The sequence below is a fragment of the Nannobrachium achirus genome, assembly GCF_963921795.1.
Source record: "Nannobrachium achirus genome assembly, chromosome: 6".
In the NCBI taxonomy this organism is placed as follows: Eukaryota; Metazoa; Chordata; class Actinopteri; order Myctophiformes; family Myctophidae; genus Nannobrachium; species Nannobrachium achirus.
The window spans coordinates 30,762,050-30,780,213 of NC_137815.1; the positions used below are offsets into that span (position 1 = coordinate 30,762,050).

Here is an 18,164-nt window from a genome sequence, read left to right on the forward strand (position 1 = left end):
ACATTTCACTGATAAAATAAAGTGCTCCGATTCCATTTGTGTTGATATCACACTGCTTGTAAACAATAAAATCAAAATTCTAAAAATAAATCAAAATGTGAAGGACACAAAGACATCAACATATAAAACTTACTTACTAACTTACTAATATACAAAATATTTTCTATCAAAGAAATGTCACATGTTCACACGTATACAAACACACACACACACACACAGCACATCAAAGATGTGTGTTAGCGATGACTACTGCGTCAGGTTGTGGTGGACTGAACGTGCTCATCCCGTGTTGTTGACCGTGTTCAGAGTATCGCTCACCACGGTGGACATCCAGTAAGGGATGCCAGTCCTTAGACGGAGCGCTCAAACACTTCACACGCTGCGGGAAGAGGACAGAGAACCAATTCTTGGTCAAATAAACCATTTCCAAAATACTTTAATACATTTTGAAAACTGGGACATTATGCACAAGTACAAGTAGGTCGGGAGTGGCTTATTGTCAGTATTGCCGGTAACACACGGGAGTCTGTCCCCGTTACAATGTGCTAAACCACTGGGAGATGTATTGCTGAGGTGGAGCGCCACACCTACCATCAGCTCCCACCAGTACTTGCCGCAAGACTTGGCACACCCAAGCCGTGCTGCTACCCATACGCTGAGTTGGCGGTGCCCAGAATCGAACCCATGACCTTATCCTTGTGGTCCAAAGGCGAGAGCTCTACCGACTGAGCTAACCGGGCAGTAACAGTGTTTCTACATTGTGGTACTACTTAGAAAATTGGACTTCTTCCATATTGACAGCAGACACACACACACACACACACGCACGCACACACACACACTCACCTTCCACAGGCTGCCCTCTGCATTAATGAGCTTCCACACAGCGACCAGAGGAATCCAGAGGATGCAGAAGACAGCCATGCACCAGCCCAGAGCAAGGCCCCAGCCTGGGAACTCCACCTCTCCATAGGTAGGAGCAACGAACGGAGACAGAGACCAGATCAGGATCACCTGAGCACAGAACAGTTATATAGCGCTTTTCTGCAAATGCAAATTAAGTCACTACTCAACACACAATACACAATGAAACAAATATGAAATTCAATTTGAGAAAATAAACAGAAAAAAAGAACAAACAAAAAACTATTTTCAGTGTTAAATAAACTTTAAGATTGCTTTTAAAAGTGAATTTACTGTAAATACAGCAGAGGTTTCGAGGCAGGTTATTCCACAGAGTCACTAAAAAATAAAAGATCTCCTTAAAGCATTGTTTTTGGAGTCTGTAATTCCAAGCTTCCCATTACTGGAACCTCCAGTGTAATAATTATGCATAGTATTACTAAAAACTATCTGTTTATGTTTATGTATGAACAGCACAAGTGTATTACATGTCAACCAATTTTCAACAGTAAGTCAGGAGAGGCAGCCATGCATACAGCTCACATTAGACCTCAGTGAGCAGCTCAGGACCACAGTTCTGGAGCTTCCTGAGGTCACCACTGGCAGCAAATGACCACACCATTTAGCTGGGGAAAGCAATATGGAAGAGGCGTTTGATACTGTACTCACTAGGATGATGCCAGGGGTGAGGACAAACCAGCAAGCTCTCCACCACAGCCAGAACCAGAAGCTCTTCTTCCCAATCATCATTTCAATGTCTTCAATGAAACGGTTACCACCTGGACAGCATATTAAAGACACACGCATATATATTCATATGATACAATAATCAAAAGGAGTGCAACATGGACATCTCCACACCTGTTCACATTTACAGTACCATATATGTAGAAGAAGCCGATGATCTCCAAGAAACCAGCTATTAGCAGAACCCAGCTAGCAACAAAGGTGTCCATGAGAGTCACCCAGTATATTCCTGCCTGTCACACACACACACACACACACACACACACACACACACACACACACACACACACACACACACACACACACACACACACACACACACACACACACACACACACACACACACACACACACACACACACACACACACACACACACACACACACAGTAAACGGCACATACAGCACTGGATGGTGTTCGGTAAAATGACAATATGTCTCGGTGACATGGAGTGGCACTTAGGAAGCCAACGTACCCTTGTGACGCAGGGCAGGCCAAGGAAGAAGAGAAGGGCACAGGTTACCACAGTTATCAGGGGCCGCCTAGATTTGAAGAATTCTGGGTAGGCATCTATCAGGCAGGTGCTGATGGTTTCTAATGACAGGAAGGAATTCATAATGACCCTGTGCACACGACAATAACATCTTCAAGCGGAAACAATCATAGTTGGAAGGGAAGCATTTAAAAATAAATGTAGTGGATGAATATTCAGCAGTCACATACTGTACTTTAATGCTTAATTGTTGTCTAGGTGAATGATAATAGCTGTTTAGGTTAGGTTAGGTTTTATAGGGCTAAATTGTCTTTGCGGTTAGGCATGGGTTTAGTGTGGTTGAGGATCAGTGCCTTCTGATGACAGAATGTCCATTGGCAGTCATTGGCAAATACATCTGAAACTCACCAATCCCAGCAAACTGGGAGTCCAGACCCAGAGTTACCAACATGAAGAAGAAGAGAATGGACCACAGGGGAGATACGGGCAACTTCACCAAAGCTTCTGGATATGCAATGAACGCCAGACCAAATCCTGCACACAAAAACAGGTAGAAATGAGATTGTCAAACAGAATTGGTGGTGCAACTGTTAAGCAAACTAATTGGATCCCCCGCAATGCATCTGGCTTCGTCGAGTGTCTATATACGACCACAATTGACCATGTTAGGGGGGAAGGGAAGCCGGACCCGGAGGGTGATCTTTGTCACTGAACATAATATGGACTGGGGGTAGCAGGGAATGTTGCGTGGGAGGAGTAGGACAGATGTGCCGAGTCCTCCTGGTGGGGGCTCCTCCTCACTGGCAGGCGAGTTCAACAGCAGTGGTAAAACACATAAAACACAGACATACGTGTGTGTGTGTGTGGGGGGGGGGGGGGGGGGGATTAATTGGCATAATAACTAAATTGGGGAGGAACAGAGGTGAACATAATGGCAACTCCATATGGATTATGAACTTGTATCACCCATGTTTTATATGTATACTATACCTTATTAATCGACAAATCGAACAATCACAAAGAAAATAAATAATAGATACGTTTTTTGCATCTTCTAGAGTGTTCTCTCTCACCTGCTTTGGCAACCTCAGAAACAGGCTTCCCCGAGACGTGAGCCATGTGGCCCAAAATGGAGAAGATGGCAAAGCCAGCAAACACACTGGTTCCTTGGAGCAGATGAGACAAAAACAATCAGGGATTATATCGTTACCTTGTTGGTGTCCAAAACGTACTTTGTGTATCAATGTGTACCATTGTGTGTATTGGCTTGAGGAAGCCCATTCTGGGAGTCTGCAGATTCGAAAGTATAACTCCTCCTTAAGCCCTTTGCACACAGGCGCGTTTATCCGCACGGATAAAACGGACAATTTCATTTTTTTAAAAGAAAACAATGATTCTCTACGTCCTCATGCACACCGGATCCGAATTAGCCGTGCGACAAGTGGCTGCGTCCGTGCGTTTTTTTCTCGATCGAACCCAGTTCGATTTGTGCGTATTGTCGCATGCGGTAAAAAACTCATCACTCCTTTTATGACTCCTTTTGGGATCTGCAGCGCCAATTCCGCACAGCATTGCACACCAAATCCAATGCGTTTTATTCATGCAGCAAACGAAAAAAACGCAACTGTCCTGTGTGCAAAGGGCTTTACTCTCCTTCAAAACTGTCATAAAAGACAACTTGTCTGCAATTTGTACGATGGTCCTAGAAAAGCCCTATGAATATACTGAATAATGTAGGTTCATTGCTACTAGTGTCGATTGTGTCTTGTATATTAATCCATGTCTTTAAATGTCTTCATGCATTGAATACACAGGACCACAATGGAAAGAAGCCACTAAGGCTTTTTGTGTTACCCTTTTGATAATCATTGTAAACCATACCTCTGTACAAATTGCAAACTGTTAATAAAGTATTAGTGTGTTGGGGTTATTCTGCATTCTGCTCATATTGCTAGTGTACATGTCATGTCATGCTCTTTATTTAATACTGCATAGTGCTCACCACAGTTAGTGAGTGTATGCTGTATACTAGCGCTTACCACAGTTAGTGAGTGTGACAACGATGGTGTCCTGGAACAAGTTGTTGTGAAACTTATTGTAGGAGGACAGGGTGGCGACTCCACCCCACGCAACAGACAGAGAATAGAAGATCTGAGTCGCTGCATCTTTCCAGACCTAAATTACAGAGCAAATCGAAGACATTAAGGAACGGTAGGCAATATTACACATACTAGGAAATGGGAATCATGACAGGTGAACTGAATCATGACATGAACTGAATTAAGATAGATGAATTGCACATTGATTGCACTGGTTTTAGTTAATTTCAGAATACAAAGTACTTGTTTATTTTACTTGTCTTTTTAAAGAGTATTGTATGTTGTTCTTCCTGTCATGTCCGTGCTTCCCATCTTTTTAAATGCTTACCCTGGGAGGTGAGCTTTCATGCAAATGGAAATAGTCTATTCTATACTAGTCTCTAGTCTCAAGTAGCCAGACATATTCCACAATCTCCGAATGCATGACTGGAAGCATGTGAGAATTGTGGGAGGCAGCAGTCTGGCCACGCAAGATGAATTATATTGTAAATGGTTGTGTCTAAATTACCTCTGCTTCACGAAGTTTAGTCATATTGGACTGAGAACCAATGTAGTACTCGATCCCAAGGCCAGCGCCCTCTAGTGTCACACCTCTGATCAGCAAGATGAGCAGCACTAGATAAGGGAATATGGCTGTGAAGTACACCACCTGGTGGAGAAGAAGGGAAGCACAATCATACACTGGCTACAATAGACATGGACAGAGGCTCCAAACTCACTTTGAAGAATCTGTGGTCCACTGCCTGGCAAAACTAACTGCCACAAAATATTGACTGTATATTAAATCCTTATCCTTTTTAAATATTATTGTTTATTTATAGCAAACATTTATAGATCACTTCCAAAAAAAGAAAGAAAGAAAGACACTACATTTCCTTGACAAAAGGCAAACAAACACATTATATATTATTAATGTCAAGTTACTTGCAATGAGTAAGAAGTGGGTGAAGGAAATCTAGTACTCTAGTTAGGGAAAACAAATGCTGTACTTTGCCTGATGACTTGATGCCTTTGAAGAGGGCTGCTGCGATCAGGATCCAGCCTAGCAGCAGACACAGAGCAAGGTGCCAGACCACCGGCCCGGTGTCTTCGAGACCGCTGGATCGTTGTAGTGCCACGCGACTGCATGGGGAGAGAGATGGTTCATTTAACTGTATACATAACACCAGTAAGACTCCCTAATCGGGAGATAAGCGACCGTTGGTCGCTTATCTCCACAAATAGTGTACACAAACCTTTGTGTACGTTGCTGTGGCAACAGTCTGTTGTTGCTGGTCTGTTTGTGTACGTTAGCAACCACCTTAGCAACCATGGTTTTACCCTAGCAACCAACTGTTTACCATAGCAACCATTGTTTTACCTTAGCAACCAACTGTTTACCATAGCAACCATGTTTTTTTACCTTAGCAACCAACTGTTTACCATAGCAACCATGGTTTTTTACCCTAGCAACCAACTGTTTACCCTATTAACCAACTGTTTACCATAGCAACCATGTTTTTTACCTTAGCAACCAACTGTTTACCCTAGCAACCAACTGTTTACCACAGCAACCATGTTTTTTTACCCTAGCAACCAACTGTTTACCCTAGCAACCAATTGTTTACCATAGCAACCATGTTTTCTTACCCTAGCAACCAACTGTTTACCCTAGCAACCAACTGTTTACCATAGCAACCATGTTTTTTACCTTAGCAACCAACTGGTTACCATAGCAACCACTGTTTTAGACCACCGTTTCTTGCCGGTCTTATATAAGGGTCATTTGTGTACGGTGTGATGTCATACTGATGTCAGCAGTGTGATGTCATACTGATGCGGAGATATGAGCAGGGCAAAGGTGTGACGTGTGACGGACGGACGGACGGACGGACGGACGGCCGGTGGAGGTTTTGATACCAGTAAGACTCCCTAATCGGGAGATAAGCGACCGTTGGTCGCTTATCTCCTGTCACACTGCTGACATCAGTATGACATCACACCGTACACAAATGACCCTTATATAAGACCGGCATTATCTACCGACAGATTAGTAACAAGATGTGAAAATCGTTGAAGGTTGAATCTCCAGATATGGAGATAACCAACACATCCCTCCATATATGGAGATAACCGACGAATCTCACTAAGTCTGACCTCACAAGCCCCATATTTGGACACGAACAACATATAACTCCATATATAGAGACATAGCTGCTGACATCAGTATGACATCACACTGCTGACATCAGTATGACATCACACCGTACACAAATGACCCTTATATAAGACCGGCATTATCTACCGACAGATTAGATGCAAGCAGGATCTCGACTCTGACACAACTCATCGGCTCATAAGCTGGTTCTCCCTCCATATATGGAGATAACCGACGAATCTCACTAAGTCTGACCTCACAAGCCCCATATTTGGACACGAACAACATATAACTCCATATATAGAGACATAGCTGCTGACATCAGTATGACATCACACTGCTGACATCAGTATGACATCACACCGTACACAAATGACCCTGACGGCACACACCAAGCAGTGTGATGTCATACTGATGCGGAGATATGAGCAGGGCAAAGGTGTTACCAATTATTACACTCTTAGCAACCAACTGTTTACCATAGCAACCATGGTTTTTTACCCTAGCAACCAACTGTTTACCCTACTAACCAACTGTTTACCATAGCAACCATGTTTTTTACCTTAGCAACCAACTGTTTACCCTAGCAACCAACTGTTTACCACAGCAACCAACTGTTTACCCTAGCAACCAATTGTTTACCATAGCAACCATGTTTTCTTACCCTAGCAACCAACTGTTTACCCTAGCAACCAACTGTTTACCATAGCAACCATGTTTTTTACCTTAGCAACCAACTGGTTACCATAGCAACCACTGTTTTAGACCACTGTTTCTTGCCGGTCTTATATAAGGGTCATTTGTGTACGGTGTGATGTCATACTGATGTCAGCGGTGTGATGTCATACTGATGCGGAGATATGAGCAGGGCAAAGGTGTGACGTGTGACCGACGGACGGACGGCCGGTGGAGGTTTTGATACTAAACTGCGACCTAACGGCCGCAACTAAACTGCAACCTAACGGTCGCAATTAATTAATGCTGCGTTCACACCGGCAGATAACATACAAAGACACAAAGCTACACATAGCATATCTGTCGCTTTGTAGCTTTGTGTCTGAAGTTGAAACCAGTTCAATTTATTTGTAGCTTTGCAGCTGTTGTGCTACAAAAGTAGGGTGTATCTTTGCATTTTCAGGTCTCTGCAGGCTTCCATTGAAAAGGAATGGTAGAATGTATCTGTGTAGCTAGTGAACACAGCATGACAGTTACCAGTGGTGTAAAGCACATCCAAGTAAATGTTGAGGTATTTTACTTTACTGTAATATTTCCAATGTTCTGTATTGTTACTTTAGCCCGACACTCAGCCTGAATTGACATTTCGTTAAAAACAAAAAATGTAAAGGGGTGTGGCTAGCGATTCAGGGTCTGAAACTAGGCTATTGTTACTTCAACTCCTCAGAGGTAAATATTATACTTTTACTCCACTACAATTATTTGTGAACTTTAGTTACTAGTTATTTGTAGATTTTAATTATTATTACAAGACACGCATTAACCACTTCAACCCTATAGGCCTACTTAGGCCATTTGAAAATAGCCAATCTTTGCAAGCTTGTAGATATGCTATTTTCAAAAAATATTACATGGCAAACTTGTGAAATGGAACATAATGCATAACGAGTACTGTACTTTACACCTTTGGTAAAAAATAAATAAATAAAATAAAAACTTTTTGTACTCTTACTCAAGTACAGGTTTGAACACCTGACTTTTACTTGTAACAATTCAATTCAAATGAACAACAACAGTGTTTCTACATTGAAGTATTTCAAGTAAAAAAAAATAAGTAAAAGATGTAGTCCTTTTTCCAGCACTGACAGTTACTCTGTGCATGTATGTACTCTTGCAAGTGTTATTTGCTGTGCGTAGCTGTAGCCTATAACGTTTTCAGGCCAAGGACCCCTTAGTTGAGAGAGAGATGAAGCAGGGACCCCCATGACCTTATCATAGATTCCATATAGTTTCATCATTTGACAGCACAATCATCAGTGCATTTTTGATTCATGTCAATTTGTGTTTTCAGATATTTAACCACTTGAACCGTCAATACTTAATAAACTTGACCTTTCACTCTGTGCTTAGTCTGCTCTTTTCCCCCTCTACACCAAACCTCTTTGCCGAAAATAGCCGATCTACAAGCTCACAATGCCTTGTGAGCTTGTAGATCTGCTATTTTTGGCTTAAGTTCTCAGAATATGGACACAAGGGTTCAAGTGGTTACTATAAAAAGGAGAAAAAAACGTTCTCTCTCTCAAAGATTTGGAGGACCCCCTGTTGTAACTCTGAGGACCCCCTAGGGGTCCCGGACCCCCTGTTGAAGACCCATGTGTTAAGTGTTTCTCTTACTCCCAGTATTGCTCGCTGGGGCTCTGTACTGGGACGGTGAAAACATTCTGCGCTGGACATGTGTTGTTCTCCAGAGTCTGGTTGGTCACCTCCAGGCCAGTCAGATTGCACACCGCTAGAAAGAAAAGAGACCCAGTGCAGCCAAGTTACAGACAATTATGATAGTGTAGAACAAATATTTTTTTTTACCAAAAGTCCAAACCAAGTTTGTATGTTTTTTTTTTTCTTTTTTTAGTTCTTGTGAAGCCATAATTTCTGCAGAATATATTTGGCACAGTGCTGAAAGCATATTGTACAACTGAGTTGTAACCCAGTCCTTATAGCCAAAATAAAAAAAACTAAACAATTTGGGGGTCGTTGATATGACATTGGTTGGCTATTAAAAAATAGCAGATATAAAAGCTCATATACCGCATCACTTCATGCCGCACTTTGAGCTTATAGATCTGCTATTTTTGAAAAAAATTGAAAATTTGTGACAAATCTTTGAATAAAAATAATAATAATGAGAACCACCAACGGTCGTTTTTCAGAAAACGTACGATTTAGAAGACATTTTGTAGAATCGCCCTCAGGTCTTAATGGGTCAAAATGATACAGAGTGGAATCGAACCTAGAGCTGTGGTACCGCAGGAAGCATCAGCCCAGCTGCCGCACTGGCTCCATGGAAGAGGGGACTGGAAGGAGGCAAACATGTAGTACAGGCTGTAGGCGATGATCACATTGTAATAGATGGACACTATGGTGGTCACCAGCACCATGGCAACTCCAACACCTGGAGCAGAGAAGGAAAAAATGTATACGTTACAGTTAGATTGGGTAACTCAGTTAAATCATGGTAAGACCACTTGTTTTGTCGTTCACCACACACCAATCACCACCAGATGGCGACAACAGCCATTCACTAGTGTAGGCGCTGACGTCACTCGTTTGCGACTCTCTTTCGTTTATTTACTAGCCTAGCTCGGCAGTGTTTAGCCATTAGCTTACTATGCCTTGCTCTAACCCTAACCCTAACCTTAACCTCAGTAAAACTATGCCTAACCCTAACCCTAACCTCCGTGGGGTGAGGCGCTATCATTCCTGCCGACGCTACGTTGTTGTGGCTCAAAGCGACCGCTTGTTCCGTCCCGCACCGCACGACGAGTGCTCCGTTTCTCGATCTAACAGTTTCTCTATCTAACCGTGACATATATATTCTGTGCGACTAGCCTAGCTCGGCAGTGTTTAGCCATTAGCTTACTATGCCTTACTCTAACCCTAACCCTAACCTTAACCTCTAAACTATGCCTAACCCTAACCCTAACCTCCGTGGGGTGAGGCGCTATCATTCCTGCCGACGCTACGTTGTTGTGGCTCAAAGCGATCGCTTGTTCCGCCCCGCGCCGCACGACGAGCGCTCCGTTTCTCGATCTAACAGTTTCTCTATCTAACCGTGACATATATATTCTGTGCATGTAGGGATGGGACAATATGAACATTTCATATCATGATTATTGTGATAAAAGAAATCGCGATTTCAAATATTATCGCAATAATAAAAATCTGTTATCCTGGGGTGGAACATTTGCCAAAAAATAGCAGATCTACAAGCTCACAACACCTCGTGTTGCGACGCGTTGTGAGCTTGTAGATCTGCTTTTTTTTGGCAAAAACATTTGATAGAGAGTGAAAAAAAGACTATTAAGTACATATTATAAGTACCTTTTACCAACTATAGAGGGTTTAAGTGGTATGCAGCTCTGCAAATAAAAGGTGAATTGAACCCAGTGCATGACGGAGGACGATATCACGATAAATTAAATCTCCACGATACAATTATTGAGTGTTTTTTATCACGATAAACGATAATCTTGCATATCGTCCCATCCCTATGTGCATGCGCTTTTATCCAAAGCACTTTACATAGATTCATTCACACACACATTCATACACCGATGGCTGAGGAAACCGTGCAAGGCATGTGTGAATGGTACATTTATACAGTATAGTGCTTTTATCTAAAGCACTTTACACAGATTTTCACACACATTCACCCACACATTGATACAATGGCGGAGGAAACCATGAATGGCACCAACCTGCTCATCGGGAGCAACTAGGGGTTCAGCGTCTTACTCAAGGACACTTCGACACTAACTCAACCTTACGGTTCCCATCTGGCTGTTCTACTGCCACTCTACCCCTGAGCTAGCCCTGAATACAGGACGGTCATATGACCGTCCTGGTGCCGCCTCAACTTGAGGAGCAGTGGGCAATCGAGCCCTTAACGGTTTGAGCTAGGAACGTCAGATTTCATCTCCGGTTGATCATTGTAGTGAATGGAGATGATGCGATGACGCGACTGTCCACTAGAGGCGGAAGTCCTATGTTAAAGGGGTTATGCCACCTTAAGGGTTACTGTCACCTTAATAAATTATATTAAAAACAAGTTAATATTTGTTTGATGTCATTGTGGGAATGCACGATAAGCCAATCAAATTAATTAATTGACTGTTACTTACTGTATGTCTGCACAATGTACATTTTCTTCCCATCGCCCGCAGGCTCGCTCTCACAGTCACAGCCCTCACAACTTCTCTGCTCCCACAGGGCTAGCTAGATGGGCTAGCACTAAAGCTAACCAGCTAAAGACACACATTTATATATGAATCTGTGGCTATAAAAATTATATTTCCGGTGGTTACTGGTTGTTACTTCCCCATTGTTCATGGGAATATGCTTGTTTATGTTTATTCATTGAAATGGAAAACACGTTGTTTTTACTGAGTTGGGCAGCTGCGCTCGAACTCATCCTCGAACTGTGTGCTGCTGGCCAGTATTGTGACGTTCGCGAACGAATCAAGTCTTTTGAACGGCTCTTTGAAATGAACGATATGATTCGGTTCACAGTAGGGAGCCGTTCCTTTCTAATGAACAGTGGTGGGAAAAGTACTCAATTTCAGAGATCCAGCTCACTTCAAATAGCCATAAATCCCATATCTGCTGGCCAGGCTGTCTCCTGTCTGTCTCTCTACTCCTCCAAGTGGAGGGGGCTGCGCTACGGGGGATGGGATCATTTGATTCAGAGATTTCAGACCGTTTTAAAAAAGACCACGTGACCTACTGTATCCTACTGTATCATACTATTATAATTTCGGGGCGTGGCAGGACCCCTTTAAGCAAAATAATTTCGGACAAAAATGCTTTTTATTCAACAATCCGGTAGCGGCGTGTAATGAACGTTGTGCGGCGTCAAATCGTTGTCAAAGTTGGCTTAGGTAAGCACTTTATTTTTGAAATCTGACGTTCCTAGCTCAAACCGTTAAGGGCTCGATTGCCCACTGCTCCTCAATTTGAGGCGGCACCAGGACGGTCATGTATATGACCGTCCTGTATTCAGGGCTACCCCTGAGCCACTGCCGACTAAGGGCTATATGCAACACTGAAAACAATCTCAAAGAATTGTACAACATTCAATACATCGTTAAGAGGTACTAACCTCTTTATGTTTTTTTGATTCAGTTATTTACAGTATGAGCACATAATTGAGACATGTGTCGAACTTCAAATAGAAAATTAGACAGGTTGATTAAACGAGATGGATTGTCATGGATTGTTTGGTTTCTTGTCTAAGACTGAATCAGGTTAAGTAAATCCTGTCTGAGAAGAAAAGGATGGCAAACAGAGGAGTGGCCTCCAACATTTACTGAGAGAGCAAACTTAAAACTAATCGAAAACTTTCATGGCTTCTAATTTAGTCGGGGGCCTTAGGGTTTTTTCGTGCCAAGGAAGGTTCTTTGTGCAAAACAAATGCTTGCAATGGATTCAAAATCATGACAAACCCCTAGTTAAGCCCTTTGCACACAGGACAGTTGCGTTTTTTTCGTTTGCGGCATGAATAAAACGCATTGGATTTGGTGTGCAAGGCTGTGCGGAATCGGCGCTGCGGATCCCAAAAGGAGTCATAAAAGGAGTGATGAGTTTTTTACCGCATGCGACAAGACGCACGAATCGAACTGGGTTCGATCGAGAAAAAAACGGCGGCAGCCACTCGTCGCACGGCTAATTCGGAGCCGGTGTACATGAGGTCATAGAGAATCATTGTTTTCTTTTCAAAAAATTATATTGTCCGTTTTATCCGTGCGGTTAAACGTGCCTGTGTGCAAAGGGCTTTAGACCCCTCACATCCTACTTAAAGCAATTTTTTCCCCCTCCTGTAGTATAGTGTATAGAAAGTCGATGGGAGCCAACTTGATTTGGCCGTTGTGGCGACCCCGAAGGTCGCCAACTCTAAATCATTAGCGCATGCCCTGGACATCTGTGCAAAATTTGGTGATTTTAGACTGATTAGCACGAAATTACCATTTTATCATCCTAAGGCCCCTGACTAATTTGTGGTACAGCACAAAACATACAATTTAAAAGCACGTCAGATAAACAAAAACAATCCAAAACAATCTACTGCGCTGCAACCATAAATATCACTGTGGACCAGGCAGGCATTTAAATTTTAATATCAACTGCGTAGGCCTATGTACTGAACGAACATCCCAAGTATCGATATATTTAACATCCCCTAATCTGGTCCATCTATTTTCCACATCTCCTAGTGTTTTGCTAAACTACCACGTCTTGTTTAATTGAGTTATTGCCATGGGAATACATTCTTATTTTTACTAGATTGGTTATGATTTTGCAGAGTCTGAAAGTTTTTCAGTCAGCCTGGTCAGGTAGTACAGGTCAGACTGTTGCTGATTTCACCATTTCACAAAGACAGAAAAATCCAAAGCTTAATGTGGGTAGGTACTGCTTAAAACTGTTAAAAACCCATACATACATATACATACATATCTTATCGACTCAACTCAGTAAAAAAAAACTAAAACATTTGCCCAAGTGCATGTTTTTTTTTTCTTTTTTATGTCCAGGCAATGATACACTTTTCCCTGGATTTTTCCCTGGATTCTGTATTTAAAGGTTAGTTACTGAATCATCAGTTTACTCTTAAAACCCAACAATAGAACAGTTTTGTACCACAGTACCCCATGATGTCTGATTGTTTTTGGCAGAACATTGTGTGCACGGCACGCAACACTGACCCACCTTGGAGTATTGGCACTGCACTCCACATGTTGATGGGTCCTTGACTGCAGAACTGCCCAATGGCACTCTCCAGGAAGAACAGAGGGATTCCAGCCACCACCAACATCACCGCATAGGGGATGAGAAAGGCACCTGGGCACAGGGACCATGGAAAGGGCATTGGGTTAATGGGTTTGGGGTACAAACAAGACAAGAAAGAGGGTCACAAGGTCTCCTTAGCGTGACCATGTGTGTAGCTATGTGTGTGTCTATGTGTGTCTGTAGCCTGAGCCTAGCCTGCAATACCACTGGGTGACGAGACACACACACACACACACACACACACACACACACACACACACACACACACACACACACACACACACACACACACACACACACACACACACACACACACACACACACACACACACACACACACACACACACACACACACACACACACACACACACTTACTTAATGGACACCACCGCTCAGTTCACACTGGTGTGACTTTTCTTAATTTGGCCAGTTTTGAGAAGCTTGGACAGTGAACACATTAGATCACTGGTTCTCAAAATAGGGACCCCAGGGGTCCTTGAGGACGTTTAAGGGGGTCCCCGGGGAAATAAGGAACAGTTTAAGGCAGGTGACTTCAACAGGGGGTCCGGGACCCCTAGCGGGTCTTCAGAGTTACTACAGGGCGGCCACCAAATCTTTGTGTGATAGGATAATTATTTTACATGAACTCACATCCCTATTCCAAGGAGAACTTTAGCCAAAAATAGCAGATCTACAAGCTCAACATCTCACGCTGCACAATCTCTCGAGACAAGAGTCAATGATGGCTAAGAGAGAGACCGAGTGGGAGTCCCCCTTTCTTTGACGACGGCTTGCCAGATTGCACCCTGCGAGGCTTTGAGAGTTTGTAGATCAGCTATCTACGGCAAAGAGGTTTGGTGTAGAGGAAAAAAACAAGTACAGAGTGAAAGGTCAAGTTTAAAAAGTATTGACGGTGGTTAAATGTCTGAAAATACACATTAACATGAATCCAACAAACACTGATGACAGTGCTCTCAATCAAAAGGTTTGCAACACGATTTTATACAATATATGTAGAGGGGGTCCCTCCCTGGTTTCTCTCTCCATCAGCCATGGGGTCCTTGGTCTGAAAACATTGGTTTAAGGTTTTTTCGTTTTTTTGCTATTCGTAAATAGCCAGTCTACAAACTCATGATGTGTCACATTGTGAGCTTGTTGATCTGCCATTTTTGAAAAATGTTGACAAAATGTCAACAACTCCTCTCCTATGGCACAACAACTTTTCAAATGGCCCGAAATGGGGGTCAAAATACCTGTATATATCAATTTGGGGGTCCTCGACATGAAAAGGTTTGAGAGCCACAGTGTTATTGGGGTCTGGGTACAGGACACAATATGGGGTCCTTGAGGGAGGGCCTGGTTTCAGGAGGTCACCAGCTAAATTATTGATAGTCAGGAACCAAATGGACCAAATTAACCAGATCTGCAACTCTAATGCCTCGTTCACACTACAGATATATAGTTGAACGTTTTGCTTGGTAATTCAATGTAATCTCAATGGAAACCAGCTTTAAAGGCTGGGCATGTCGGCTGTCCTTGGAATCCAGCCTTTAAAGCTGGTTTCCATTGAGATTACATTGAATTACCAAGCAAAACGTTCAACTATATATCTGTAGTGTGAATGAGGCATAAGGCCCTTTTTTTTTACTGGTTCCGTTCTAGATTCTTGGAATCATGGTGCTTTCATGGAATCGGCTGCGAACCAACTTGCGCAGGGGCAGGAAGTCTCCAGTGGCCTGGCCAGCAATGTGTCGAATATGAACAGGCCAAAGTGAACATTTAACAGGGGACATTCAGTCCTCAATAGCAGATAGTTTAACTTTTCTTTTCTTTTTTAATAATGCTTTTTCGCTTGCTTTGGCCATTGTTTATATTACATCTGCACCTTCCAACCTGTAGAATAGCTTTGGTTCAGTTCAGGGCAAGAAAAAACAAGTATGTTTTGGTTCCAGCTCTGGACCAACTTTTAGGGTTCTGAACCAATTCATTTGAGGGAAAAATTAAAAGAACGGAACCGGTTCAACCCTGGTGTAAAAGGGGCCTGAGAGTGTACACAACGGTCCATTTTGGTTCCATGTGTACACTTTTAAGAGCTATGGGGGTCAGAGGCCTAATCATGCACATCAAACTGGAGGGTCCTTGAAATCAACATGTTTGTGAACCAAGTGTGAGTCCATTTAGGCCTACTCACCCCCGCCATTCTTGTAGGCCAGGTATGGGAAGCGCCATACGTTTCCAAGGCCAACAGCATAACCTATCATGGAGAGAATGTACTCCCTTTTGTTGGTCCAGTTTTCACGTTGTTTATCGTCATCCTTATCGTCAAAATGGGAGTCCTGAGGGAATGCAAAATGAGTCACAGAAGCTTCTGACTGCTTTTCCTTTTCTCTATTATTTAGTTTAGGTTTCATGATGCTTCAAGATCGACAGTTACAGTAGCACACACACACACACAGGCACTAGAATGCTGAGCAGGCCACACCCCAGTAACACATCTGATGGTGATTAGACAATTACAGTATGTTCCACCACCATCAGTGTGAGAAAAAAAAAGTGAAGAACTACAGCCAATCAGATCACTTCAAACTGCAGGTGAGTGTGGTGCATGTGATAGCATTGTGCACATTTAAGGATGGATTTACACTGGCAGTCAAATCCAGCCTGAATCAGATCTGTCACATCCAGATTGGAATCTGATTTGTTCCATGTGACCATTTAAACCAATCGGATTCCAATCTGGATGTGGCACAGATCTGATTCAGGCTGGATTTGGCTGCCAGGAAAGGCTAAAGATGCTGCTTGTTAATAATGCCTTGTATCAAATGTACCAGACTGTGAACAGGAACTGGTATACTGTATTTAAAAGACATGTAAAAATGGGAGGCCAATGTTAAAAATATTCAGCGATTGAATTCATGGCCTAGTAGTGGCAGCACATACAAATGTATGTTGGGGTCTATGCCAGCGGTTTCCAAACTTTTTTCAAAGGGGGCCATATTTGAAAAATAAAAATATCTACTTTGGACCATAACAAAGTCAGTCACAGTTGTAATGCATCATCATTATTTAACTATAGTCAGAGGTCAATGGGGTCATCACAATGTTGGCTTGTGGTGGACATTTCTCTAATGGACACGAGCGGATAATAATATTACCAAAAACAAACAGATAGTCCCTGAATGACCATAACAGGTCTGTAACTTATGTCATGGGGGTCCTTGCAAATAAAATTTGAGAACTTCTAGTACTAGTGGACTCATAATGTGCCATTGTGTCATAGTTAATCAGTATTACGATCAAAATAAGAACATTATAATGGTGTGTAAAACCAAACATTTGCCACAGACAAGGCCAGTCTTTGCCACAGACGGATGTATCTGTGTATGGATGGACATATTGATGACCCATTTTGTTGACAGTGTAGGCAAATGTAAGTCTCTCGATCGGTGTGTAAAGAAACAAAAACAATTCAGCCTTTTATGAATGCACTGCATTACCATTATATGTACAATCAAAGGGCAAGTGCAGCCCAATGTAACCATCAGGTACAAAAGGGAATCTACAAATGATTAAATAAATAAACACAAATAGACATTCTTTCACATCTTGAGAATGAAACAACATAATGAACAACTTGAACAAGCAGTGATTCTACTGAGAAATAGCCTATCCAGCTTCATTTCAAAACAGACACTTCAATGTATGAATTTCACATAACTACTGTATATAAAAGCTTGTCTCAAAAGTACTATGTCTCATATAACAGTCTTCCTAGTTCTACCCACAATTTGAGCCCCCAAACTTTTGACACTCATCCGAGATCCCCACTTATCCATATCCAAGGTAGATATTGGCTATTGCACTTGTGAGCTAGAGGTAGCCTACTGTAATACTACTTGTCCACCAGTAGATGTCCTGCTCGACACCAGTCTAAATTTCTCAATGGTACAGAGTAGACCTGGGAATGCATATTCTCTCATAAACAGTTCCAGATTCCTCTGTTTTTCCTTAAATGTAACATTAAAACATTTTCAATAATATTAAATTGAATAAATCACAACTTGCATTGGTCAGAACTTCTGACTAATGGAACATGTTCTACTAAAGTTAATATACTTTGGGAAATATTTATTCATTGTCTAATTTAAGAGCAAACGTAATGATCTGGTTGTGCATGGGCTCTCAGCTCTAGTCAGTGCGTTGGGAGTCAAAGAAAAAAAGAAAACAAGTCTTCAGCAATGGTCCTCAAATGTCCTAACTCCTAACCAC

General features: G+C 42.3%; 1 protein-coding gene across 1 annotated transcript in view; it reads right to left on the reverse strand.

The window, feature by feature from the left end:
* Positions 1-223: 223 nt before the first annotated feature.
* Positions 224-18,164, reverse strand: part of slc6a14 (solute carrier family 6 member 14) — a gene marked incomplete at both ends in the record, with an annotated part of 18,369 nt that continues 428 nt past the window's right edge. The window contains 14 exons of the mRNA XM_080728120.1: positions 224-379; positions 847-1,014; positions 1,573-1,682; positions 1,784-1,883; positions 2,126-2,244; positions 2,552-2,677; positions 3,217-3,309; positions 4,183-4,318; positions 4,751-4,891; positions 5,232-5,364; positions 8,729-8,843; positions 9,327-9,503; positions 13,814-13,945; positions 16,087-16,231. Coding sequence (XP_080584246.1) covers positions 224-379; positions 847-1,014; positions 1,573-1,682; positions 1,784-1,883; positions 2,126-2,244; positions 2,552-2,677; positions 3,217-3,309; positions 4,183-4,318; positions 4,751-4,891; positions 5,232-5,364; positions 8,729-8,843; positions 9,327-9,503; positions 13,814-13,945; positions 16,087-16,231 — 1,851 coding nt within the window. The remainder of the gene's footprint in view (positions 380-846; positions 1,015-1,572; positions 1,683-1,783; positions 1,884-2,125; positions 2,245-2,551; positions 2,678-3,216; positions 3,310-4,182; positions 4,319-4,750; positions 4,892-5,231; positions 5,365-8,728; positions 8,844-9,326; positions 9,504-13,813; positions 13,946-16,086; positions 16,232-18,164) is intronic.